General features: G+C 39.5%; 1 protein-coding gene across 39 annotated transcripts in view; it reads left to right on the plus strand.

Moving 5' to 3' along the window:
- HDAC9 (histone deacetylase 9) overlaps positions 1-27339 on the plus strand; it is a 1002499-nt gene that overhangs the window by 714032 nt on the left and 261128 nt on the right. For all 39 annotated transcript variants that reach the window (XR_011383068.1, XR_011383069.1, XM_051853225.2 and 36 more), the window contains one exon: positions 14089-14266. Coding sequence is in view for 37 of the 39 variants with exons in the window: in XM_051853225.2 (XP_051709185.2) it covers positions 14089-14266 (178 nt within the window). In the remaining 2 variants the exon portion in view is untranslated. The remainder of the gene's footprint in view (positions 1-14088; positions 14267-27339) is intronic.

Consider the following 27339-nt stretch of genomic DNA (forward strand, 5'->3'; position numbering starts at 1 on the left):
TGTCCACGCTCCCACTGGACACACCTATTAACAAAGGCTGGAGTAGAATCTACTTCCCCCTGCTTCTGCTGGAGATGCTTTGTCATGTTAAGCTACCCACAGCCTTGCCTTGTGGGCCATACTCTGGCTATGGATCCTCATGCTTTCAAAGAAAGGATACATTTAGAGATGCAAAATATCACCCCTTCTTAGTTCCTTTTTTAAAAAGTATTTTGCTGCCATGAGAAATACTGTAGACAAAGACTCATGTTTGGAATGAGAAAAATCTGGGAACAAGTGGCTTCATCTCCCTGGAAAAGATCCGTGGGGGCAGTACTTCATTTACCTTGAGCCCTGCCTCTGTAACAAGGAAGTCACCCACTTGGCATTGCAAGGGACGTTGCTTGGGAAATACCATGTTCGGTTGCTGGTGAAACCAGCTTCTCCTGCACCATGCCCCACTCTTGCACAATGGAACACAGAGAGGCTACCCATGGCTATGGGGGGAGGGTGGACGGTAAACATCCTTGCCTGTCAGTTACAGGCACCCTCTGTCCTACTGCATTTTTACTTAACACAAAAGGGCACTTTACCTTCCAATTCATGTAAATTGGTCTTCAATGATTTTTATCACAAGCAAAAATATCTGTACATTTATACAAATTGTACCTACATATACTTATATAGATATGTGTGCAAATATAAAAGTATACTTACAAATTACATAAATGTTTCAGTCTATCAATGCATTACATAGGTTGCAAAGTGTGCACAAAAATAGAAATTAAGAAAATTGAAGTAAAAGTGAATTAAATATTATTTGAAAATGAATTTTATTCTGAGCTCGTGGGGTAGCAGATTCTGTAATACGAGGATAAAGTGTGTTATTTTAAATCACCTTGTTAAGGTATGATTCACATAAACCAGACGGTTCACTTATTTCTGTGTATAGTTGATTGGTTTTTAGTATAGTCACAGAATTCTGCAATCATCAGAACAATCAACTGTAGAACATTTCATCACCCCCTCCAACACTCTTCACATTAGCCATGATTTCACACTTCCTAAAACCCTTATCTACCCTTTCTCTCTACAAATTTGTCTATTCTACACATTTGTGATTTGTTGTATGATATGATCTCTTGTGACTGCCTTCTTTCGCTTCTCATATGTCAAGATTCCGTTATACTTTGTTCTTTTTAAGGGCTGGATAATATTCTATTATATGAACACAACCACATTTTCTTTTATTGTACACTTAGGTTGATGTACACTTGGGTTGTATCTACTTTGAGCTACTATGAATGGTATTGCTATGAAAACTTACATGCAAGTTTTTGCATTGGAAGTTTCTTTTCTTCAGGTATATATGTATAGTTGAAATTGTTGGGTCATACAGTAATATTATGTTAAGCTTTTTGTGTAACCACAAGCTGATTTCCAAAGTGGCTGTACCATTTTATCTTCTCACAGCAGTGTGTGAAAATTTCAGCTTCTCTATGTCCTCCTCAACACCTGCCATTATCTGCCCTTTCTCTAGTTTGTGTGAGTTATATCTCATTCTAGTATTGATGGCTACTGCTGTTGAGAATCTTTGATGGCTAATGCTGTTGAGAATCTTTTCATGTCTGCATCTTTTTTTAGAGAATTGTCTATTCAGAAAGTTCTCCTGTTTTTAGATTTGATTGCCTTTGTCTTGATTATTGAGTTATAAGAATTCCTAATATATTCTGGCTATAAGTCTCTTATCAAATACATGATTTGCAAATATTTTCTCTGACTTGTGGATTATCTTTCACTTTCTAGATGATGTCCTATGAAGCATAAAAGTCATAGAAGTTTTAAATGTCAATGATAAGTAATTTATCTATTTTTTGTGTCACCTGTGCCTTTGGTCTTATAACTCAGAAGGTTTACATCTATAGTTCTTCTAAAAGTTTTATGGTTTTTATCTTATATTTAGTTCTATGATCCTTTTGGAATTAATTTGGGGATATGTTATAAGGAAGGGGTTCAGTTTTCTTCTTTTGCAGAAAAGCAGTGGTGGTTTCTCAGTTGTCCCAGTTCCATGTGTTGAAAAGTCTTTAATGGGAGAAGAGTGTTAAAAATGCATTCCCCATTGTATTCATTTGGTGTTTTTGTTGAAAACCAATTTATCATAACCATAAAAGTTTATTTCTGTAATCTCAATTCAGTTTCATTGATCTACATGTCTCTCTCTATGCAAGAACCATACTCTTGATTACTGTAATTATGCAGTAAATTTTGAAATCATTCTTTCTTTTCTGTGTTGGGATATTTCCATAGGGTTTGTGTCACATGACCCTCAAAGCAGGAACTGGGTATAAATGGTAGTGTCTCTCCATTTATCAAATATTAGTAAGTTTATTTGCTTTCTTCTATTGTTACCTAAAAATTAAATGAGTAGAACCTCATCTATTTGCTTCAACAACTCAGTAATATTGGCGTGTACCTGTTGGTTTGTATTATTTTAAGTTTCTATATTTTAAATTGGTGTTTTTCTCCTACTCCAAATCCTTATTTTAAGTTCCCAGTTTATATCTTTCTGCACTAATTTCTTATGTTGTATATCATTAATAGTTTCTTTACTGAGATGAAGCTAGTGGTAATCTTGAAATTCTGAAGGTAAAATATATTTAATTGTACATGTCATGGTGTTCAGTTACCTATCACGGAAATTATTCCACAATTGATACAAATTAATGAATACATTATGAATATATAGCCTTAAAGTGAAGGAGCATACTTCAACTTAAAAAGATATTTCCATAATTATTTTAATTTCCTTTCTCCACTTAGACATTTTCTCCATTTATTACTTCACTCATTATTCCTTTTTGTATTTCAAAAATTTTTTCTCATAAAAAGTGTGATTTTGTTTATGAAGCTATTTTAATTTTTATTTATTTATTTTCATTCGTATTCAAAATGTAGAAAGACAGAGACAGGCAAACATTGGGAGAACTTCTATTCAATGGCTCACTCCCCAAATGACCACAACAGCTGGAAGTGGGCCAGGCCAAAGTCAAGAGCCCAGAACTCTTCTGGATCTCCCACTCAGAGGCAGGGGTCCAAGTACTTGGGCCTTCATCTGCTACTTTCCAGGATCCACAATAGCAGGAAGCTGAAATCAGAAGCACAGCTGGTACTCAAACATAGGCACTCCAGTATGGGAGGCAGATGTCCCAAGTGGCATCTTAACTGCTGCCCAAACGCCCATCCCTCTAAAACTATTTTAAATGGAATGATAATTACTATAGTAACATCGATGTGTCAATCCTATTATAATCATTAATTGCATTTTTAAATATAAAAGTTTATTTCATATATATATATTCAGATACAAAAAATAATGATAAAGATTACAATAAAGGACTTGTAACATCCAGCTTAAGAAATAAAACATGCAAATATAATTGAAGTTTCCTGGATATCTTGCTCTTCTTGCATACCTCTCTGGTTCCTTCTGTTCTAAATTTGCTGCTTATTTTCCATGTATTTCTTTGTCTGTTTATTCATAATCTCTTAAATGTTATTTATTTTATTTTCATCTACTTCAAAGGCAGAGTAACAAGAGAGACAGAGAAAATCTCCACCCACTTCTTCACTCCCAATTTCCCCCAACAGCCAGCACTGGGACAGACTGAAATCAGGACTCCAGAATTCCATTTGGGTCTCCCACAGGGGTGGCAGGGCCCAAGTATTTGGATCATCACCTCCTACTTCCCAGGATTTATTAGCAGGAATCTGGATTGTAAGTAGAAGAGGCAGGACTTACACTGGCTGTGAAGTTTGGCATGTGGGCATCCCAAGGGGCCACTTAACCAGCTATGCCATGATGCTTGCCCATTATTTATATTTCATTATATTTATCCATTTGCATACCTAATATATAATGTTAGTTTGCTTAATTAAAAAATAGCTGTCACAGACATGGTCTTTTGCTGTCATAGACATATTCTTTTGCTTTACTATGATTTACTGACATTTTCATTTTAACTAAATGATTGTGAATTATTCTTTTTTTTAACAAAAGATTTATTTGTTTATTTGAAATTCAGAATTAAAGAGAGAGAGACAGAGAGAAATCTTCGATCCTCTGGTTCTTTCTCCAAATAACCACAACAGCCCAAGCTGGGCCAGTGTGAATCCAGAAGCCAGGAGCTTCCTCTGGGTCTCCCACATGGGTGCAGAGACCCAAGCACGTGGGCCATCTGCTGCTGCTTTCCCAGGCCATAGCAGAGAGCAGAATTGGGAGTGGAGCACCTGGGACTCGAACTGGTATCCATATAGGATCCCAAAACTACACCATAGCAGTGGCCCTGTGAATTATTTTTTAAAGTGGCTAAAATGATTTACTTTCCTATAAGCAATTTATGTTTTGTTCTCACTATCCTTTTTTCAGTAACGCTTATAATTACCAGACTTATAAATTTCTGATCCATGTGATGAGAATAAAATTGTAGTTCAGGGTAATTTTAATTTGCATTTTTGATTACCAGTAAGGTTTTGTCTCAGTTATATATTTGTTGGTTTATTGAAATATTTAATTATCTAGGAAATCCCCATTAATATTTGTCCATTTTTCTGTTCCACTTTATTCTTTGAAGTTATGTATTTTACATGTAATCACTTTCAGGGTTTTTTATGTATGTAGTATTAGGTAGGAATCCAGATTAGTTTTTTTCCCAAAAATGACCATTTATGCCATTTAGTGACATGTTTTGTCTACCTGCTGACCTTTAGGTCACCTCTTATTTGTCCAGTCCCCATGTGTTCACAGGAAAGCACATGAGCTCTCCATTCTACTCCATTAATCTATCCTAGTGCTAATACTGTGTTAGCTTAGTTTAGCTTTTAGGAAGTATATATGTGTATTTAGGCCTATCAGAATTATTTTTTTATTTTAAAAATGATATTAGTTATCTCTGTCTTTGCTCTCCTGTACAAAATTTAGGATAGCTGAGTCTTTCCAGAAATTACAGATTAATCTGGGTCGAACCTTTATCTTTATGATACTGAGTTTTTCTATCGCTATTAAATTAGGATGTATCTTTCATATACTGAGATCTATGACCCTATATTTTTATAAAGTTTTTTTAAAGACTTTTTAAATTTATTTGAAAGGCAGAGTTTACAGAACAAGAGAGGCAGAGAGATAGAAAGAGAGAGAGAGAGAGAGAGAGAGAGAGAGAGTGTTATCTTCCATCCACTGGCTCGTTCCCTAAACATCCAGAATGGCCAGAGCTGGGCCAGAGCTGGGCCAGAGCTAGGCCAGAGCTGGGCTGATCCAAAGCCAGAAGCCAGGAGCTCCCTTTGGGTCTCCCATGTGGGTGCAGGGACCCAAGCACATGGGCCATCCTCTACTGCTTTCCCAGGCAAATTAGCAGGGAGCTGGATTAGAAGTGGAGCATCCAGGTCTCAAACCAGCTCCCATATGGGATGCAGAAATGCCAGGTGGAAGCTTTACCAGCTAGGTCACAACACCAGCCTCTTTATATAAAGTTTTAAAATGTTATCTATAAAAGTTTCTTTAGCTTTTTTCCCCTCTCTTTACTCACATTTTCTTTTTTAGTTTTTCCCAATAGTTCTGCCAATTTGTGTATTTTCAAGATTTGAGTCTATGTTATAAGGTACCTACAAATTTCGAATTTGGGGATTATTTTATGGTCCCTTCTATGGCCCTTAGTATTTTTTTTTACCAAAGTCTATCTTATCTATTTTATATGGCAGCACAAGAATATTGCTTCTCTTATCGTGTTAATATTTGCCTCATAGTTTTTTTTTTTCAGAAAACATTTTAATTTCATCTTGCTCTGCCAAACAATATAACTTTTTAACATTTTTAGTTCAACCTGACTGCCTCCATTTTTTTACCTGATAAATTGGGTAATTCCTATCAAGTGTGCTTAGAGATATAAGGGGATTGGCTTCTAGCATCTTATTTTCTGATTTATATTTGTTCAGCTTTTTCAGCGCTCCATTTTTTCTCTACTTATTTTTATTTTTTTATTTTCTTCTTCTTAGTAATTTTTGTCAACTTTTGAGTTATGCTCATTATTTCTATTTATTTAATAACTATTCTTAAATTATTAACATGCATGTTTAGTTTCTCAAAGTCTAAAATTAACCAGTATTTCTACACCCATCCAGAATAATACAAAGACTTCAAGTATGTAAATTCCCACCAGCCCCTGGCATCTTAAAAGATAACCTCTAGGGATATGTACAATTCTATTTTTTTCAAAAGCAAGACACTGAGAACCAAAACCAAAATTTAATTTATTCATAAAATCCAACAAGGAGAACATAGTCTTTAAGGAAATGGCTTTAGGAATAGAATTTTAATTGGAAACTTAGTATTTTATTTTTAAACGATTTTTGTCCATGATTTTTTCTTTTTAGTCTTAGGATTTATTTTTTCTTAAACCAGTTCACATAACTCTAATTACTGCCTGGAATAACTGATTTTTTTTCTCGCTAAAGCAGCATGGTGTGCTTGTTTATAGCCCACATCTGGGAACAAATGGAACCAACCAGAACAAAGTGGAAACCTGGAAGCCATGAAATAGGTTCTTAGCAATAGCAACAGAAAGCAAAACTAAAGCAAAGAATTGAGCCAAGCATTTGGCCTAGAAGTAAAGATATTGGTTAAAGTGCCCACGTCCTACCCCAAAGCTCTGCTCAGGACTCCAGCTTCCTACTGATGTGCACCCTGGGAGCCAGCAGGTGATGGCTTAAGTAGTTGGATCCCTACCCCCAGCTTGAGAGATCTGGACTGAGTTCCCACTCCCTGTTTCCACCAGCACAGGCCCAGCTGCTGCAGGTATTGGGAGTAAACCAGCTGATGGGAATTTGCTCTCTCCACCTCTCAAATAAACAAGTATAATTAAAAGCAAAAAAAATGGGGAGTAAGTGCACAGTGACTCCCGTTGATTTAACAATTGGCACGCTTATTTATGACGTCAGTAATCACCGGAGGTTCTTGTCATGAGCTGCCAAGGCTATGCAAGCCTCTTGAGTTTGCCAACTCCGATCTTATTTAGACAAGGTCATAGTCAAAGTGGAAGTTCTCTCCTCCCTTCAGAGAAAGGTACCTCCTTCTTTGATGACCCATTCTTTCCGCTGGGATCTCACTCATAGAGATATTTCATTTAGGTTGTTTGTTTTTTTTTTTTTTTTTTGGCCAGAGTGTCTTGGCTTTCCATACCTGAAATATGGCATAACTAGTACTCAGACAGTACTTTATACTTTGTGTTTCTGTGTGGGTGCAAACTGTTGAAATATTTACTTAGTATATACTAAATTGACCTTCTGTATATAAAGATAATTTAAAATGAATCTTGTTGTGAATGGGATGGGAGAGGGAGTGGGAGACGGGAGGGTTGCAGGTGAGAGGGAGGTTATAGCGGCGGGGGGGGCAGTGTAATCCAAAAGCTGTACTTTGGAAATTTATATTTATTAAATAAAAGTTTAAAAAAAGTCACTGTAACTACAAAATCTAGAAACTTGAAATCTCCTTTACTCAGTGGCTAACCACGTGGTAAGCTCTGTTAGCCAGCTACCTTGAAATAATTATTTCATTCTAAGCAAGAACGTTGTGCCGGTTCCTACCTCTACCCACCCCACCCCCCGTCAGACAGGTGCCAGTGCCTACACCCCACAAACTAGAAAGGCAGAAGTCATGGTGGCATTGATGTCTATTGGCCAATATTGGAAATTTACAAAACAGGTGCCTAATAACGACTCTGTGAAAGCAATTTAGCAGCTCTTGTCTGTGGGAGGTGACAGATGGTGTTCAGTCGCAGTGGTCTCAGACCTCTCCACATAAGGAAAAATCGTATTGCACTCCATACCCTGGGAGAATTTCCCTGAATGACACACTGGAGAAGTAACCAATCAAAACAAAGTCCCTAGCTAAGTCACTTGAGAAAAGAAAGACTAATGTGTACACAATAAATGGAGTCAATACAGTATATTTAAAAGATGCCTTAATTAGAAATACTTTTGGGGGAGGTGTGTTTATATTTCACTTAAGAGACATGACATATTTTCCAATAATACAAAATAAATGAAATGTTAATTTGGATTTTCATACATTTTAATAACAATAGGTTCTGAACTGTTTGACATTTTAATTTTCTGACAATTTAAGAAAGGACCTTTCACACTTACCTAAAAGTATGGGAAACAACCATGGGGCATTAGCTCTTATTAAAATTGCCAGCAGAAAAAAATGTTTTGTGAAACATTTTAATCAATTCCAGCTACAACATAAAAATATATCTCAGTTTTCATCCTAAGAAGGATGGTTTTATTTTAATTTGTTTTTCAAAAAGTGTATTTATTTGAAAGGCAGGGAAACAGATAGAACTCTCCCATCTGCCCATTCACTCTCAAGTGCCTGTGAGAGCCAGGGCTGGGCCAGGTCAAAGCTTCGGGAGCCAGGAACTCAATCCAGGTCTTCCAGGTGGGTGACAGGGACTCCGCTACTTGGGTCATCACCTGCTGCCTCCCGGACTGCACAAAGCAGGAAGCTGGAATTGGGAGCAGAGCCAGGACTTTCAATGTGGAATGCAGGTGTAAGAAGAATGGTTTTTATTGGTAAGGAAGGATACCTCCCTCTGATATAAAAGAGGCCAAACCTTTCATGATACCTAGATGAATAATATGCACCCTAATAATGTGTGGCTTACTGGTTGTTACAACTCTCGCCATACATTAGCATCCATACTTCATTTTTAAAAGCACACATTTCTTCCACTCACTCTTTTTGAAAGCAAACACACTTTTTTTGTGTTTTATATTCCTCTTTTGGAAGAAGGCTCAAAAATATTTGACCCCTATTTGCTTTTAAGTCTTATGTTTATGAATCTGTCCTTATGAAGTGTTTGAAAATTCGATTCTTTAGTTTAAATAACATTTGCCATCTTTCTTGAAAGTTTAATGTAGGTGGAAAACAGAAAACTTGGAAACACATAAAAGTATAACAAAATTTGAAACCATAACTTTTCCCTCTATCTCTTGACTCCAAGCTAACTCATTTCAGGGTTTTGTCCTTTGGGGATTGATCTTTTTTTCTCCACTATTATTTGAGTTTTTTCATGTAATGATTGTCTATAACAGACTTTCTCGTTTTATCTTGTCTTCATTGTGAAATCATAAGGATGATTCTATGTCTTGTTTTTAACACTGCATGGGAATATACAGGTAAAGCTCAGATCCTCATGGAACTTAATACTAGGAATAAGGTGGTGCATACATTCTGGGAGTTGCCCCACAAGGTCAGGAGCCATACTTCATTAATTTTGCTGTCTGTACAACACAACACAGGGTCTGTTGCCTTCTGCTTGGGTAGCAGGTAATAGGTGCATGCTTATATGTAATGAATGAATAAGTACTATTGGATGAGTACTTGCTTTCCCCTCACCTACACAGCCAGATTCCTAATGGTAGACGCTAGATAAGGAGAATGTTGGTTGGGAGGTTGTAAAGTTTAATTTTAAGATATAACTTTTATATCATGCTTATGATTTAGCAAACTGTCATTCTGTTATCCTGTAGGGTTTCTGTGAAGCCCAAAGACAGGAAGAAATATGCAATTTTTAAAAAAGAAAGTGATGGTGTGATTTACATGGTACAACATTGAGCAATTTGTTAAGAAATAAAACATTGAGTGACCCCAGTCACCTAACACATGGCTACGTTATTGAAAAGAAAACCAGAATTTCTAACTTTTATATAGCTATTGTAGGGGCCGATGCCAAGGCTCACTTGGTTAATCCTCCACCTGCGGTGCTGGCATCCCGTATAGGCACCGGGTTCTAGTCCCAGTTGCTCCTCTTCCAGTCCAGCTCTCTGCTGTGGCCTGGGAAGGCAGTGGAGGATGGCCCAGGTGATTGGGCCCTGCACCTGCATGGGAGACCAGGAGGAAGCACCTGGCTCCTGGCTTCAGATCAGCGCAGCACCAGCCATGGCAACCATTTGGGGAGTGAACCAACGGAAGGAAGGAAGACCTTTCTCTCTGTCTCTCCCTCTCACTGTCTATAACTCTGTCAATTAAAAAAAAAAAGATAGCTATTGTATATTCTTTATTGCACAGCTAATTACCTTCTGGAAAGCATAGGAAACTATATTAAACTAAAGCAGGAAAGAAGTTAACAGATGAAATATATTGAGTTTCTGCGTCACAGCATTTTCAAATATACAAGAAAAGATCCTCAGACACATGCATGTGTTCACCTACTCACACATATGCACAAACCAACACACATACAAAACGTAGCTGGAGCTTCCTTTCACTCTTCCACTTCCTAGTTCCAATTTATCCTCCGTGTTTCAAACTATCACTTTCTTAGCTTAGAATTCCCTGTTCTCATCTCATGCAATAGTTATTACATGCAGTAATTTTCTAATACATGAAAGACAACAGGGCAGGTGTTGCGAAACAGCAGTAGAGATGCCACTTGGAACACCAGTGTCCCATGTGGGACTGCCTCATCCAAGTCCCAGCATTTTCCCTTCCAACCCAACTTCCTGCTAAAGTGCACCCTGGGAGGCAGCCCAGGATGTCTCCAGTGCTTTTTGGTCCCTGTCACCCACTTGATAGACCCATATGGAGTTCTGATCTCCTGGCTTTGCTCTGACCCATCCCCAGCTGTTGTACATATTTGGAGTGAGAACCAGTGGATGGAAGATCTTATCTCTTTCTTTGCCTTTCAAATGAAGTGAAAATAAATTTTTATAAAGTTTAAAATACTCAGGCAGGGAAAAGGAGGGAGGCAAGGATGTGAGATAGGAATAAGAAAGAAGGGGGAACCATGTTTAATGTGGGTGCTTGCAAAGGCTGTCTGTAAAGCTTGAAGTGCACTTTAGAGTATGTGTGCAAGTGCTGTATGTGGGGTGGCGAGGGCACACCCAGAGGGGTGACAGACCCAGGAAGGACAGGGCTGGCCTCATCATTGCTATTAGACAGAGTAGAAGCTGTTCCTGGAACCCATGATGCTTTTAGGGACTCACACAATTCTTAACTTTTAATTTCTTAATCAGAAGAGAAAATAAGTATAATCACAAGTAATATCTAATGATGAACTTGATACATGACAATGTGGGCCTAAAATGTAATTTTAGTGTTTCTTTTCAGGAAGGGACCCACAAAGGTAAACATCATCAGGGACCACTGGAATTTTTATCTGTTGTGCAGTGGGTAGAGTTTTCAGATGAATCTAAAAAATCACTAGATGACTTGAAGCCAAAAATGGAGATCGATTTTATTTCAGAAAAAGCCCAGTTGACAGGCTGAGATGGTTCTTTTATCATGTTTGATATTCAGAGCCTTTTTGATCAACTTTTTGCATATAGCAAGGTTTTTTGTTTGTTTGTTTGTTTGTTTGTTTGTTTTGACAGGCAGAGTGGACAGTGAGAGAGAGAAACAGAGAGAAAGGTCTTCCTTTGCCGTTGGTTCACCCTCCAGTGGCCGCCGCGGCCGGCACACCACGCTGATCCAATGGCAGGAGCCAGGCACTTATCCTGGTCTCCCATGGGGTGCAGGGCCCAAGTACTTGGGCCATCCTCTACTGCACTCCCTGGCCACAGCAGAGAGCTGGCCTGGAAGAGGGGCAACCGAGACAGAATCCGGCACCCCGACCGGGACTAGAACCCAGTGTGCCAGCGCCGCAAGGCAGAGTTAGCCTAGTGAGCCGCAGCGCCAGCCTATAGCAAGGTTTTAGGAAGAGAACTCTTGCAGGAACTAATAGGACAAGTTGGAATTAGCAGTACAGAGATGAGTCAGGAGACTTTTGCATTGGTTTAGATGAGGGTTAAAGAGACTACAGAAGGCTGGCGCCGCGGCTCACTAGGCTAATCCTCCGCCTGCGGCGCTGGCACACCAGGTTCTGGTTCCAGTTGGGGTGCCAGATTCTGTCTCGGTTGCTGCTCTTCCAGTCCAGCTCTCTGCTGTGGCCCGGGAGGACAGTGGAGGATGGCCCAAGTGCTTGGGACACTGCACCCGCATGGGAGACCAGGAGGAAGCACCTGGCTCCTGGCTTGGGATCGGCGCAGTGGGCCAGCCACAGCGCCCATTTTGGGGGTGAACCAATGGAAAAGGAAGACTTTTCTCTCTGTCTCTCTCTCTTTCTCTCTTTGTCTCTCTCTCACTGTCTAACTCTGGCTGTCCAAAAAAAAAAAAAAAAAAAAAAAGAGAGAGAGAGACTACAGAAGAGATGGATGGAAATTAGAAGCAATTAGGTAAATATTTATTACTACATTTTAAATCACATGCAGAATTGCTTCCTTTTCCTGCTGGAAGACCTCCCTAAGTGGTCATCACATACTTGCCTTCTTATAATCAGCGTAAGCTCCGTGAGAGGAGGGGCTCTGCCTGGCTTACTGCTGTATCCTCAGGGCGTTGAACATGGAAACACTCAAGCAAACAGGAGAGACTCATGTAGAAGTGTTAAAATCATTTCAACTAGAACCACATCCTGATCAAGACATCCTGGTCCTTAGGTCACATGCCCAAAAACTGAGTGTGTGATAAATGCCTTTCAATTCAATTTGATTATTCGGCAGGGCAAAATATTTCAAATTTAGTTTTAAGTGATTCTTCCTTTTTTTTTTTTTAAAGAAATGGACAAACCTCTGCGTACAGTCTATAACTAAGCTGATATTCATAAACATGTTTACTTATATGTGGCATTAACTTATGTCATACAAAGAAAGCTACTACAGCATGAAGGCACATAATATACGTTGAGTACAGTTATGCTGGATTTAGATATGTTAGCTTTCTCACTAAGGGAGTAACCTGTACATTGAGGGTGTGCCGGGCCTTAAGCTGGAAACACAAGAAGAGTGTGACATACAATGTCATATTTTGGGTACAAGGAGAGCAGGTAATCTAACAGGAAGTTAGACTTCCCTAAGGGGCAGTGCTGTTTGCATTAAGCGTTGTAAGAGTAAATGCTAGCACAATAGATCAATGCAGAGGAGTATGCTCATTTTTAAATTATAGGAGGTAGGCATATACTTAAGTGACTGTGTTAACTACTGGGAGCATCTCTTTCATTATCCATGATGTGTGACAAAAATAATTTGACACTGTTCAGCTAATCCACACACGTACTGTGTAAGATAAAAGGATACTTTTGTGCAAAAATGTATTTAAAAGATGTTTATTTTGGTGCCAAAAATTTTTGAAATACTGCTTTGGTTTTTCATACTGTGTATTTCCAGGAAACTGCTAAAGATCTCTCAACACATAAAATCGGGATAAAAGTTATGAATTCCTTGAGGTTGAAAAGAGGAAATATTCACCATGTAGTTTTGATGATCAAATTAATGGCCTATGTCTTAGAAACTGCCTTTTTGGAGAGAGTAATAGATATACTAAGGGAATCTTCCAGAAGTTTTCAAATTCTGATTCTTTGATTCAACAACTTGAGAACTATGAAGGATAATAATGTTAAATCACCAAGAAGATATTTAATATTCTATAAACGATATAATTCTATAATATTGAGAATCCATCCTACAAACTCTGAAAAATTCATTATTCTTTCCCATTATATGAAAACTGTCAACATATAACCATTTAATTGATGCCATTTAGAGCCACCCCTCCTTTCATTGGCAATGTTACAGACATAAATTCCGATTAGAATTTTGAGAATTGAGCCTCGTTGGCAGTTTGAAAGCAATTGGATTGTTTTCCTGCGTTGTCTGGCGACACTTTGGGGGCTGTTTTCAGAACCTTGGTATCAAGGTAGGAAGTGAGTCTAAGTCGATGTTACTCACAGGGTTAAAGGTCTGTTTCTTTCAATCAGTTCGAACTGACAGGCTTCCTGCCATCACCTCGTCCTGAGCCGGGCAGACAGGCCCTGGCCGTCAGTGTGAAAACATCTGTTGAATGGATTTATTGACTGGATCTTGTTTTTTCTCTCTCTTTCTCTATTTTTTTTTCTCTTTCTCCTTCACACCGTTTATTATGTCTCTGACCTGATGAACTTAATTTGTTGACATGTCGCTCTCAGTGTCTCCCTCCATCCAGGTCTCATGTTTCTTTCTACTGTGCTCTTTTCTTGGCAACAGCCCTTCCTGGAGCCCCAGCACACACGTGCGCGCTCGATGCGCCAAGCTCAGCTGGCTGTGGTTGGCACGGATGGATTAGACAAACATCGTCTTGTCTCCAGGGCACATTCCTCCCCTGCTGCCTCCGTTCTACCTCACCCAGCCATGGACCGGCCCCTCCAGCCTGGCCCTGCAACTGGTAGGAATCCCTCAAGACTCTCTAATAGGCAGACGAAATGCACCGTTCTTGTAGGATTAACCGATTTAAATGCTCTGGATGACTGTGATAGCAGAGTGCTCCATTTTAACCCAACTCAGCCCAAATTTTATGAGGTTCTATTGGCCATAAGACAAACAGCGCATCTGATAAATCTTAGGCTTAGTATTAATAGCCTCATAAATTGTTATCATCCAAGGACCTGGAAAATACATCAACAGGTGCATGGGTCCCAATTGGAAATAAAAAAATCCCCGCAACATTCTTTAAACAGTGTTCCTCGGTCTGTGGCCTTCTAGGAGCCTGGCCACTAGGAAATTTACGGTGCTTTTGGCTTCCTCATTTGACTCTCAAGCCTGCCTCTTACCCAGTTTGTTTTCTTATTATTTCATTGTTGTCTTCTGACTTCCTATGCAAATGACTCATGAAAGTCTATAGTACCAAGGCTAACTTTGTCTGAGTCTTCAAAAAGGTCGTGGAAATGTGTATGATGAAAATACAGTGCATAGATTTCAAGAAATCCCATTTTTTCATGAACTTTATGAAGTACCCATGTCTTGTAGTATCATTTCCATTTACCGTGAGACCTCTGGGTGGGCTTCTTGATCGACCTCTTCCTTGGTCCACAGCTGTCTTTGATATTTCAGAACCTGCCAGATAATTCTAAGGCCAGAGGAAGCTCAAGGCAGGAACACATGCCAAAAAAGAGGCACGCCATTCCCTCTGCAAGGCAGCAAAGGAGCTGTGCTGTACACACATGTGTGGGTAATCATTCCTGTTTGCCTACTGCACCCTCTTCTAGTTCGCAAATGTTGTTGATGAAATGTATTAAGATATTGTAGCCCTGAGAGTGTTAGAACTCGGATGCAACATGGGGAGAATTCGTCTGTACCTTCCCCAAAGGCTCTCACTGGTTATCTGATTGATTTCTGAATCAGTTTTCAGGATTCAGAGAGCATGCTTTTGTGGCTTTTTTTTTTTTTTTTTTTTTTTTTGACAGGCAGAGTGGACAGTGAGAGAGAGAGACAGAGAGAGAAAGGTCTTCCTTTGCCGCTGGTTCACCCTCCAATGGCCGCCGCTGCAGCCGGCGCACCGCGCTGATCCTGGCAGGAGCCAGGAGCCAGGTGCTTTTCCTGGTCTCCCATGGGGTGCAGGGCCCAAGCACCTGGGCCATCCTCCACTGCACTCCCTGGCCATAGCAGAGAGCTGGCCTGGAAGAGGGGCAACCGGGACAGAATCCGGCGCCCCAACCGGGACTAGAACCCGGTGTGCCGGCGCCGCAAGGTGGAGGATTAGCCTATTGAGCCACGGCGCCGGCTCGGCTTCTGTGATCTCATGCAAACTTTTGTGTTTGGAAAAGTTAAAATACCTTTGTGGAAATCATGTTCCCATGCCCTGAGATCATTTTTTTACATTAAAGTCAACGCATGCAACAGCCAAGTTCTTCAAATCTGATAGGCATCTCTAAGAAACACGCATAGGAGCTCCTTTTTTTACAAGGCACTGTTCTGCAGGACAGCATTCCACCCCAGAGGAGAGCCTAGGTGGACTGCTTTCATTGCATTAGCCCCTGCCTTTGATCCCTTTACTTCCTGGAGCCAAGCAAATCTGCCTTGTCAACCCAGCCCTGCTGCTGGGCATCAGTGGAAGCCTTTTGTATGCCCAGGGCTACCTCTCTGTATTCAGAGTTTTACACAGAACCAGATCCCTAAAAGGAGGCCTACTTTTTGTGTGGAGGAAGAGCAACTGAGCAACTGCCTTTAAGAATTTTGTTGCTCTCTCTCTCTCTCTCTTTTTTTTTTGAAACTGTGTTTTATGCAGCCTTAACATTTCAGAGAAAGTAGCAGCCATCCGATTGTAAGGCCTGTTTTCTTTCACTAAAAACATCATTCATGATTAAAAAGTGAGCTTAATTATAAAGTTTCACATTGCTGCTACCATATGGGCTACGGTCTATTAGAATCCTACAGAAGACAGAATGTCTTCCCTTGATTAAGAGGGGTGGCCTGTTCCTGATGTTGGTTTCCTCTACTTTTCATGCCTTCCTTCCGTCTGAAGGAAGCAAGGTCTCCAAACATTAGAGAGAGTCTGAAAGCTTGATAAAACAGTGTCACCAAACAGATAGGATTTGTAGGACCTAGGAAAATCCAGATGAAATGGGGGACCATGAAACTAAATGATGGCGTCTCGATGCAATCTTAACCTGGTCATTCAACCTAAAGACTAGGTCAGCTCAGATAATTATGTCTGCATCAAGGTATTTATCATAGCATGTATTCCAAAAGCAAACAGGACACTGGTCTTTGAGTCTTTTTATATTTAATGGATTGTCCAAATGGGAGATTATATTTTTAAAAACATAGGACTTTGTTAGGCATTGAATAAACTTTGGTAAGAATCAACAAATACTAATTGGATAGTTAGCACTAATTTACTAGTTCAGATTTGAACACACTGAAAATGACTTGCAGGCATAGTAGTACTGCTAAAGAATGACTAAACAATTTATGTTTTTTATGAGGGTATTTCAAAAATTTTATGGAAAATATAATTTCAAATAAGTTTACTTTGCTACCTAAAAGTTTGAAATCCATGCAGTTTTTTCATAATGTACATTTCCAATAACTTTTTGAATATTTTTCATGTAGCTGAGTAACTTGCTTATTGTCTTATTTGTATGTATGACTACTACATCTTCACACTTAAAGGGAAAAGGCAGAGTATTTTTTAAATCATGCAAAGTATGTAATTTATACTAATGATGTTCTACTGACATTGGGATACAGCATGTATTTGATTGGTGACTTTCATTTTGTACTCTTCCAAATCCATAGGAAATGAAATGTGCCGTCTTCCCTTACTCCTCCACATATTGCACTGGCTTTGATCCAAGCTTAAATTCTCCCTATAACCTACACACTCTTATAACCCACATGTTCTCAAAATTCATTTCAGTGTTTCTAATAACCTTGATTTCAGACTTCCATTTCTAGTAGGCTTGATAATAATATGTTTGTAAGTATCAAACTCCTTTCTTTTGAATTTAATATCTATTTGCTGTAGGTGTGTTTTAAAAAGTCACTTAGCTAGTCTTTGAGAATATTTGCATTTTTTTTTTCCAAAAGAAAGTGATTCAAGCGCTCCATGGTTGTTCCACTAAAAAGAAAGGAAGAAGAAACACATACATTATAAGGGATAGGCTCTTTGCTTAAATCCATTCTGTAAGAGCTGTGCTGTTTGGTGCAATGAAAAACATCTAAAAGTAAACTCATGTAATTTTCAAGGCACACCATTCAAATCTTCACCTTCCTTTGTAAAGAGCAAAACAGTGTTCCCAGGGGAGATTGTTCTCTGAGTTCAGTCTGTTGGTAAAAGTCTCCAGTGCATCTCCAGTGAGAATATGAATGGGCCCAAAACAGAGACCAGGGCGCGGCCAGTTCCAGGTAGCCCCACTGAGAGCCTGGATGAGACTCTAGGTCAGATAAACAACAGCCCAGATTCCTGCTGCTGCTTTAGTGGTCATGAGACTGCTTTGGGGAGTCTGGCTGCCATGTAGTCCAGTGGAATTTGTGTTACGTTGAAATGTGGGTAAAATATTCGACTTAAGAGGTGCTGTTTAGTTCTATTTAAAGTTCAAGAATGGTGTTTATGTGCTTCTGACCATCAAGAAAAGTGCAATGTGTTTATTTTTTCCACCAATCATCTCTTCTACTCAACTCTTCCTGACAGAGAAGAGGCTTGGCCATAGCCCTCAAGAAAACATCCAGTTGGTGATACAATTCTTCTAGTTTATACCACATGGTATTCATTGAAATAAAAAATGTTATTGGCAGGAAATTTGATTGGCTTTATCTTCCCCATCACCAATCATAATTTATGGTCTTTTCCTAAGACTGTGTTACCTTACATAATCTGTGTGAATAAATTAGGTCCCTGTAACAATATCATTTTAGTAAAATCTAATGTGCAATAGAGTCGTGGTGCTGAAACTAAACCAACACTTATGAAAGTCATTAATATAAATTTAATGAGAAGGATTTTTAAATTTATGTGTTCTGAGTGGTAGGTTCATCATGATGGAAAGTGAAACACGCTTGAATATTTCAGTGTGGGAACAACATTGATCCTTTAAAAAAAAATGAAAGATGTATTCCCAAGTCAGGGCTAACTCCAGCTAATCCAGGTTTTTCAAATTTCAATTTTGTATTTATTTCCTTCAGGAAGTCTTCTTTGGCCAACTGAATCCAAATTAAATTTATTATGGTCCTTGTAACAGAGTCGATCTTTCTGTCAGAAAATCATGATTATTTGTTTATTTGGGAGATTGTGTTCCAATGAATTGTCTATGACGGAAGAGACTGCTTTCTACACTATAACCCTATCCTTTAGGTCCATGGCTATTATATATGCAAGGTGCTCAGTATGTTTATTTATGGTATACTAAACATATGGACCAGCAATCTAATGAATGAGAGTAAGTAAGAATTGTGTAGAAGTATACAAAAAAGGTCATTGACATATTATGTGAACTTTGAGTAACGTTTTTGTCAATTATAAAAACTGATATATGTGCATTCATGGTGATTTAAAAATGTAGAAAACTATAAAAGATAATCACTCTTTTTTTAGCACTCAGAGGTTAGTACAATTAAAATGCAGTTATAGCTTTCAGTGCTTTGTCCTCTTCTTTTGGGCCTCTGACAGAATAAACTTATTTATGTATTTGTGGACAACTGTGCATATCTATTAATATATTTATGCCTGTGTATTTGTACATGTGTATATTTATGGTGTGTACATGTATTTGTGTATGTGTGTATACTATATGTATGTGTGTGTGCTTGTGCACATATGTGGATATGTTTATGTGCATGTATGTATATGTGTGTATGTGTTTGGGGTTGTAAAAGATCTTCCAGACTAACTTCTGTTACTACTTACATTGGAATGGGGACACTAATGTCCTTTTTGTAGTCATGATGTAAGTTACTGTCCTCAAGTATATGAGAGACTTACAAAAAGTTCATGGAAATGTGTATTAGGAAAAAAATATCCATGGATTTCAAGTATTTTTGCACAAAAATAAACTTATCTCTTAATTCCACTTTCCCATGAGCTTTTTGAAGTTTCCTTATATACTGATTTGTCTTACCTACTTGAAATGTTCAGCTCTCACTGAAGATGATAAAATTAGCTATCTTATTTATGTGGGAGATTAACTCAACTTAATCACATATACTAGGTTTTTATAAAATATTAGTATAAAATATGTATAAATATATTTTTAAAAGTACATATTTATATTTTATGTGTATGTGTTATATAGACCTATATGTGGACAACTTCATTTCATTCTTAAGAATGTAATTCTATTGCCTTTACTCATTCTTAGACACAGATTCATTGTGACAAAATTTTTTTTTGTCTGATAAATCTGGAAATGTGGTCAAATGCTTCAGGGGTTTAGCACCAAGGGGGAGAAGTCTGAGGTCAACCTCGTTTGTGTTTCTTTTTGTGTAGTGCAGCCATTTTTTTGGTTCTGGAAACTCATGTTCTGCTTTATTTATCTTGTTAGTTTAAAAAAGAGATCCTCTTCATGGTGCACAGTTTTAGTTACTTACTCATAAGCATGTCTCCCTATTTGCAGGAAATTTCTTTAATTATTCCCATTACTTGGTTGGTCTAATTTACGCGTGAGAGCCATCATTGATTCTTTCACTGACCTGCGTATGTTCATCTCCTTGTGTGTATCCTAGTCCTTTCCCTTGTATTCCAGTTGATTCTCAAGCTTGTATCCATTAGCATTAATCTGGATCTATGAAATGTAAATTCCCTTCATTATTGCTTCTAGTGTAGATTTTTTATTCACGTTTCATATTAGTATCTTTGTCACAATTAATGAACTATACCCAGCTTCCCCTATTTTTCACCCAAAAAGCCTTTATTCCTCCCATTTGTCTCATCCTCTGGTAATCAATATTCTGTGTGTGATTTTTTTTTAATTTTAGCTCCCACATATAAGAAAGAGCATATTTGTCTTTCAGTGTTCAGTTTATTTTATTGAATGTGATGTCCCTCTAGTTCCATCCATTTTGCTGCAAATGACAAGATTTCATTCTTTTATATAGCTGAATAATATCTGTTGTTTATGTATATAATACCACATTTTCTTTATCCATTCTTCTGATGATGGATACCTTGATTGGTTTTGGCTACTGTGAACAGTGCTGCTATAAACATGGCAGAGCAGAAAATTCTTTGATATAATAAGTTAATATCTGGGGGGTTTATAGCAGTGATGGGATTGCTGGATCATATGGCAGATTCATTTCTAGCTTTTAAAGAAATCTGCACACTGTTTTCCACAGTGGCTGCACTAATTTACAATCCCACCAACAGTGTAGAAGAGTTCTCCTTTCTCCACATTCTTGCTAGCATTTGTTCCTCTCCGTCTTTTTGATAATGTCCTTTCTGACAGGGGTCAGGTGGTATTTCATTGTGCTTTTATTTGCATTTCCCTGTTCATAGTGATATTAATCATTTCTTCAAAGTTGTTTCCCATTTATTTTTCTCCTTTTGAAAACTGCCTATTCAGATCCTTTGCCCATTTCTCTTTTTTAATTTATTTTTTAAAGAATACAAATTTCATAAGTACAACTTTAGGGATATAGTTATTCTTCCATCATACTTGCCCTCCCACCCAAACTCTCACCTCTCCTCCTCCCTCTCCCCTTGCCAGTCCCATTCTCCATTAAGATTCGTTATCAATTAACTGTGCACAGACCAACTCTATACTAAGTAAAGATTTCAACAATTTCCATATACGTGCGCACACACACACACACACACACAAACCTGAGAACTGGTTTTACAGGTAACTCAATACAACTCATTGAGGACAGAGGTCCTGCATGGGGAGTTAGTGCACAGTGACTCTTACTGTCAACTTAACAATTAGTACTCTTATGTGTGACATCACTGAACACCTAATGCTCTTGAAATTTCTTAACTGGTTGGTTGTTTTGTGTTGTTGAGTGTTTTGTGTTCCTGATTTACTATGGATGTTAATGCTTTGGCTGATAACTAGCTAGCAAATATTTTATCACATTCTGTCTCTTCATTCTATTGATTGTTTCCTTTGCTGTACAGAAGCTTCTGAGTTGATAGAATCCCATTTGTCTAGTTTTGCTTTTGTTGCCTGTGCTTTTGGGGTCTTTTCCCTAAGTCATCACTTAAATCAGTGTCTTGAAGTGTTTTCCCTGCTTCTAGTGATTTCAAAGTTTCCTACCTTACATTTAGATCTTTTTGATGTTGCTGTCCAGAACATGCATTAGAGAAAGGATAGCCTTTTCAGTAAGTGGTGTTGGAAAATCTGGATATATATATATCCAGAAGAATGAAATAAAATCCCTAAGTTTCACCATATATATAAAATTAACTCCAGCATAGATTTTAATTTTGCTGTTTTTAATTTTCTTGCAATTCTTATGTATTATATCCATCTTTCACTTTAGTCATTCCATTGTGTTTTTTTTTTTTTTTTTTTTTGACAGGCAGAGTGGACAGTGAAAGAGAGAGAGACAGAGAGAAAGGTCTTCCTTTTGCCGTTGGTTCACCCTCCAATGGCCGCTGCGGCTGGCGTGCTGCGGCCAGTGCACCGCGCTGATCTGAAGCCAGGAGCCAGGTGCTTCTCCTGGTCTCCCATGCGGGTGCAGGGCCCAAGCACTTGGGCCATCCTCCACTGCACTCCCTGGCCACAGCAGAGAGCTGGCCTGGAAGAGGGGCAACCGGGACAGAATCCGGCGCCCTGACCGGGACTAGAACCTGGTGTGCCGGCGCCACAAGGCAGAAGATTAGCCTAGTGAGGCGTGGCGCTGGCCCTCCATTGTGTTTTGTTTGTTTGTTTGTTTGTTTGTTTTTTTGACAGGCAGAGTGGACAGTGAGAGAGACAGAGAGCAGAGAGAAAGGTCTTCCTTTTGCCGTTGATTCACCCTCCAATGGCCACCGCGGCCGGCCCGCTGCAGCCGGCGCACCGCGCTGATCCGATGGCAGGAGCCAGGTGCTTCCTCCTGGTCTCCCATGGGGTGCAGGGCCGAAGCACTTGGGCCATCCTCCACTGCCTTCCCCGGGCCACAGCAGAGAGCTGGCCTGGAAGAGGGGCAACCAGGACAGAATCCGGTGCCCCGACCGGGACTAGAACCCGGTGTGCCTGCGCCGCAAGGCGGAGGATTAGCCTAGTGAGCAGCCGCGCAGGCTTGGCTCCTATTTTATAAGGTTAATGTCTTAACATTTAAGGATGCTAAAATATTTTCTAAAATCTCATTTTGGTTCTTATAGTAAATCATGCTCACCAAGTTAAGTAGTATGAATGATATTTCCTTCACAGTTTCCTGTAGTATGTTCCCATAGCCCTTGTTTTTTCACTGCTCACTCATTCTTGAATGTAGAAAAATCTTTCCAGATATTTTGCCAGCAAATGTGTAGTGAATTTTGTTTGGCTTTATTTTTTGCCAACTTACATGCTGGTTGAATCGCCTTCCTGGCACTGTGATTGAATGGTAATATCTAGTCTAATTCCTAGGCTCTACTAGAGTTTGCTAGAGTGTTAGTTAGAAGGTCTATGGTGGAAACTTCTTCTGTCTCATGGTTTCAGGCTGAGTGAAACTTTCATGAGGCGATTTACATGAGAAGCAAAAACAAAAGAAAAAAAGGTAAATCTTAGAAAACGTTTCTTTTCTAGGGGCCGGCGCCATGGCTCACTTGGTTAATCCTCTGCCTTTGGCTCCAGCATCCCATATGGGCGCCAGTTCTAGTCAAGGTTGCTCCTCTTCCAGTCCAGCTCTCTGCTGTGGCCCTGGAGGGCAGTGGAGGATGGCCCAAGTGCTTGGGCCCCTGCACTCACATGGGAGATCAGGAGGAAGCACCTGGCTTCTGGCTTTGGATCGGTGCAGCGCTGGCTGTGATGGCCATTTGGGGGGTGAACCAATGGAAGGAGGACCTTTCTCTTTGTCTCTCCCACTGTCAATAGCTCTACCTGTCAAATAAAAAGAAAAAAGAAAAGAAAATGTTTATTTTCAAGTGCAAAGCATAATTTGCAATTTAAAAAATCATTTTTGGATATTACATCATTTGCCTGTTGTACACATCACAATTCAGACATAATTCAAAGTTGCACTGTTGGGTACTTTTCATTCTGTGTTCCTGTGGAAAACTTTCTAAATGTTATTGGTAGTAGAATGTAAAGAGTATGGTAGAAATAGAAAAGACAAGGCAAACTAAGCCTATGGTAGGCTCAAGTTATGACAAGAAATAGTAACCACAGCAGCTATGGGTACATACAGAAGTGTTAGAAATGACCCTTGGAGCCGGCACTGTGGTGTAGTGGGTAAAGCTGCCACCTGCAGTGCCGGCATCCCATATGGGCACTGGTTTGCATCCCAGCTGCTCCACTTCCAATCCAGCTCTCTGCTATGGCCTGGGAAAGCAGTAGAAGATGGCCCAAGTCCTTGGGCCCCTGCACCCATGTGGAAGACCTGGAAGAAGCTTCTGGCTCCTGGCTTCAGATCAGTGCATCACTGGCTATTGTGGTCAATTGGGGAGTGAACTGGCAGATGAAAAACCTCTTTCTCTTTCTCTGCGTGACTCTTTCAAGTAAATAAATAAATCTTTTTTAAAAAAAAAGGAAAAACAAAACTGTTAATATATTATGGTGCGAAGCCAGTATTTGAAAAAAAATAAATAAAATCTTTTAAAAAATAGAAAAAGAGATGACCCTTGCTTCAAAATAGTCCCTTCTATCCATTGTAGTAACTCTACAAGTTGCAAGTCATTCTGTGTTTTAAAAAATATTTTTTTGAAAATAAATATTCTCATTACTCCTCATCCGTGATTTTATTCCTTTACCAGAGGTGGTTTTTTTTTTTTTTTTTTTTTTTTTTTTTTTAGCGTATCCTGTAACTCTATTTTCACATCTCACTTCTACTGCTGGGTCATAAGTCAAGGGTAATGAAATGAGGCTGCTGGTAGTGGGAACGTGGTGAGCATTTGGTAGCTCTGTGTCTTGCCCAGAGTCTACGCCTTTGGCCCGGAAGAAGTCTAATTAAGTGTTGTTGAGCGAAATCTCTCTGCTAGGTGTGAAACTTCAGACAGTTACCAGAAATGTAACATAAAGTTGAATGTTAGAAACTGGGAGTTAGGATCAGGAGTTTTAAGTCTAAAGATTCTAGATTCAACTTTCCTCATAGACTAAGCAGACCGAGCCCAATAGTTCTTACTGGATTGAGTGTAAACCTGAAGACATAAATGGATTCTATGGCTAACACATGGCTCAGCACTTTGTAATGAATAAGAGAAAGACTTGGCATTCGATGCGGCAAATATAATTATCTCATTTAATAAAATGGAAAATCAGAAACAAAAAAATGCAGTCCAAGTTTTAAAAAATTTCAAAAATTTTTTTTTTCATGGAAAACAAATGACTAGGGTTTAAAATTTAGGTAAAGCTTTTAAGGCTCTTTTGTGTATTCTTCCAAGTCCTGCTTTTAACTTTTGTCCCATTGATCAAGAGAAAGATGACTCCATTTATTAAAGTTGCAAGTGGAAACCAGAGTGGCAGACAGAGAGGGTCAAAGAGAAGTACAAATCCATGTGAGTTCAGAGAGAACGGAAGGGTTATTTCTCAATCTGTTAAGTCCTTGTTACTGAGAAATAAAAGGGAGGGAGAGAAAGAGCGAGTGGGGAGGAAGAGGGAGAAAGGAGAAAGGGAGGGTAAAATTTCACCTTGCAGTCTACCTGTTAACACCTCATCGATACATCATTAAGATGAGTCAGTGGAGGCTTGGAGTTCCAAGTTTTATTTATTTCTCCTTGAATTCAAATACTTTTCCAAAAGCTCCTGGACTTCGTATTATAATCTCCACATAACTGGCAATAAATTCCAGCTACCATAACTTGTTTCACAATTTTCTTTTCCTTGGCAGTGAGTTATGGGGAAAATGTTAGGAAAAGAGGGAAAGTTACTATGGAAGTGAGCTTGGATATGTCAAGACATGAAATAGAAGTTCAGCAACATAGTGAATAAAATTACCATTCAGAAAGAATGCATTTTAATGAGGCAGATCCTATACTGTTTGTTTTCATATTATTAATAATTACATTTATTTTATGCAGCAGTGAAATTCTATCCTAAAACAGGTAGAATCATTCCTGTTAGGGGATGGCCACTCATAACTCCTCGGTAAAGAACCTCTATTGTGAAGATGTTCACACACCTTTGTAAGCTGAGTGTTATTCTCCCTCCTTGCTTGTCTACTTTGTTCTCTGCCTGCCTTCATGTCTTCCTTCTAATTTCATTAAAAATATTTATTCCCATTGCATTTGTCCATAATGGAAAAAAGAAGGCTCTGTGCAAAATGTTGTGCAGAAATATAAAACTGAGTAAAATGAGTGCCTGCATTGTAGGTACTTGAAGTGGGAAGCTAAGACATACAAAGTAAAAGTGGAATACTAAATAAGTAAAGCTGCAAAACTTGAGTGCAAGTGGATCCACCAATTGATTCATCAAGGAAGGCTGTGTAATGGAAGTATCTGACCTGATTCTTATTTTTTTTTTTTTTGAAAAAAGATTTATTTATTTATTTGAAAGTCAGAGTTACAAAGAGGCAGAGGCAGAGAGAGAGAGAGAGAGAGAAATCTACCATCTGCTGGTTCACTCCCCAGATGGCCACTATGGCTGGAGCTGCGCCAATCCAAAGCCAGGAGCCAGGAGCTTCTTCCAGGTCTCCCACATGGGTGCAGGGGCCCAAGGACTTGGGCCATCTTCTACTGCTTTCCCAGGCCATAGCAGAGAGCTGGATTGGAAGTGGAGCAGTCGGGACTCAAACCAGTACCCATATGGGATGCCAGCACTGCAGGCTGTGGCTTTACTCGCTACGCCACAGCACCAGCCTCAGACCTGATTATTTATTCATTTATTTATTTTGTCCATTCATTCATCAAAACACAGTTTTAAGGACCTACTTTATCCAAGCATATTTATTGACAAATTGACAGTGAAAGTTCAAAAGTAAACAATGCAGCTATAATCTGTACTTTTGTTAGTACCATGCAGTGAAGAAAATTCACAATTGAAAAATCATCTGGCCAGCACTGCGGCTCACTAGGCTAATCCTCTGCCTTGCGGCGCCGGCACACCGGGTTCTAGTCCCGGTCGGGCGCCTGATTCTGTCCCGGTTGCCCCTCTTCCAGGCCAGCTCTCTGCTGTGGCCCGGGAGGGCAGTGGAGGATGGCCCAAGTGCTTGGGCCCTGCACCCCATGGGAGACCAGGAGAAGCACCTGGCTCCTGGCTTCGGATCAGCGCGATGCGCTGGCCACAGCGCGCCGGCCGCGGCGGCCATTGGAGGGCAAACCAATGGCAAAAGGAAGACCTTTCTCTCTGTCTCTCTCTCTCACTATCCACTCTGCCTGTCAAGAAAAAAAAAAAAGAAAGAAAGAAAAATCATCCAGCAGCAGCTCCATAACGGTGATAAACACTCCAAAGGGGCTTACAGGTTGCCATGAGGGCATGGGAGGAAATGACATTAAAATTGAACCCTAAAGAATGAGAAATTGACTGATGAGGACTGGAGTGTGGCACAGGTGGAACAAGTATACACACATAAACATGCATTGAAAGGCCACCACAGGGGCCTGCGCTGTGGCATAGCAGGTAAAGCCACCACCTGCAGTGCCGGCATCCCATATGGGTACCAGTTCTAGTCCCGGCTGCTTCTTTTCCTATCCAGCTCTTTGCTATGGCCTGGGAAAGCAGTAGAAGATGGCCCAAGTCCTTGGGCCCCTGCACCCGCGTGGGAAACCCGGAGGAAGCTCCTGGTTTTGGATCACCGCAGCTCTGGCCAGTTGCAGCCATCTGGGGAGTGAACCAGCAGATGGAAGACAGCTCTCTCTGCCTCTCCTTCTCTCTCTGTGTAACTCTGACTTTCAAGTAAATAAATAAATCTTTTTTTAAAAAAAAAAAAGGCCACCACAAAACACACCAAAGACCAGAATTAAAGGAA

The sequence above is a fragment of the Oryctolagus cuniculus genome, chromosome 16 (genome assembly GCF_964237555.1).
Source record: "Oryctolagus cuniculus chromosome 16, mOryCun1.1, whole genome shotgun sequence".
Classification (NCBI taxonomy): domain Eukaryota; kingdom Metazoa; phylum Chordata; class Mammalia; order Lagomorpha; family Leporidae; genus Oryctolagus; species Oryctolagus cuniculus.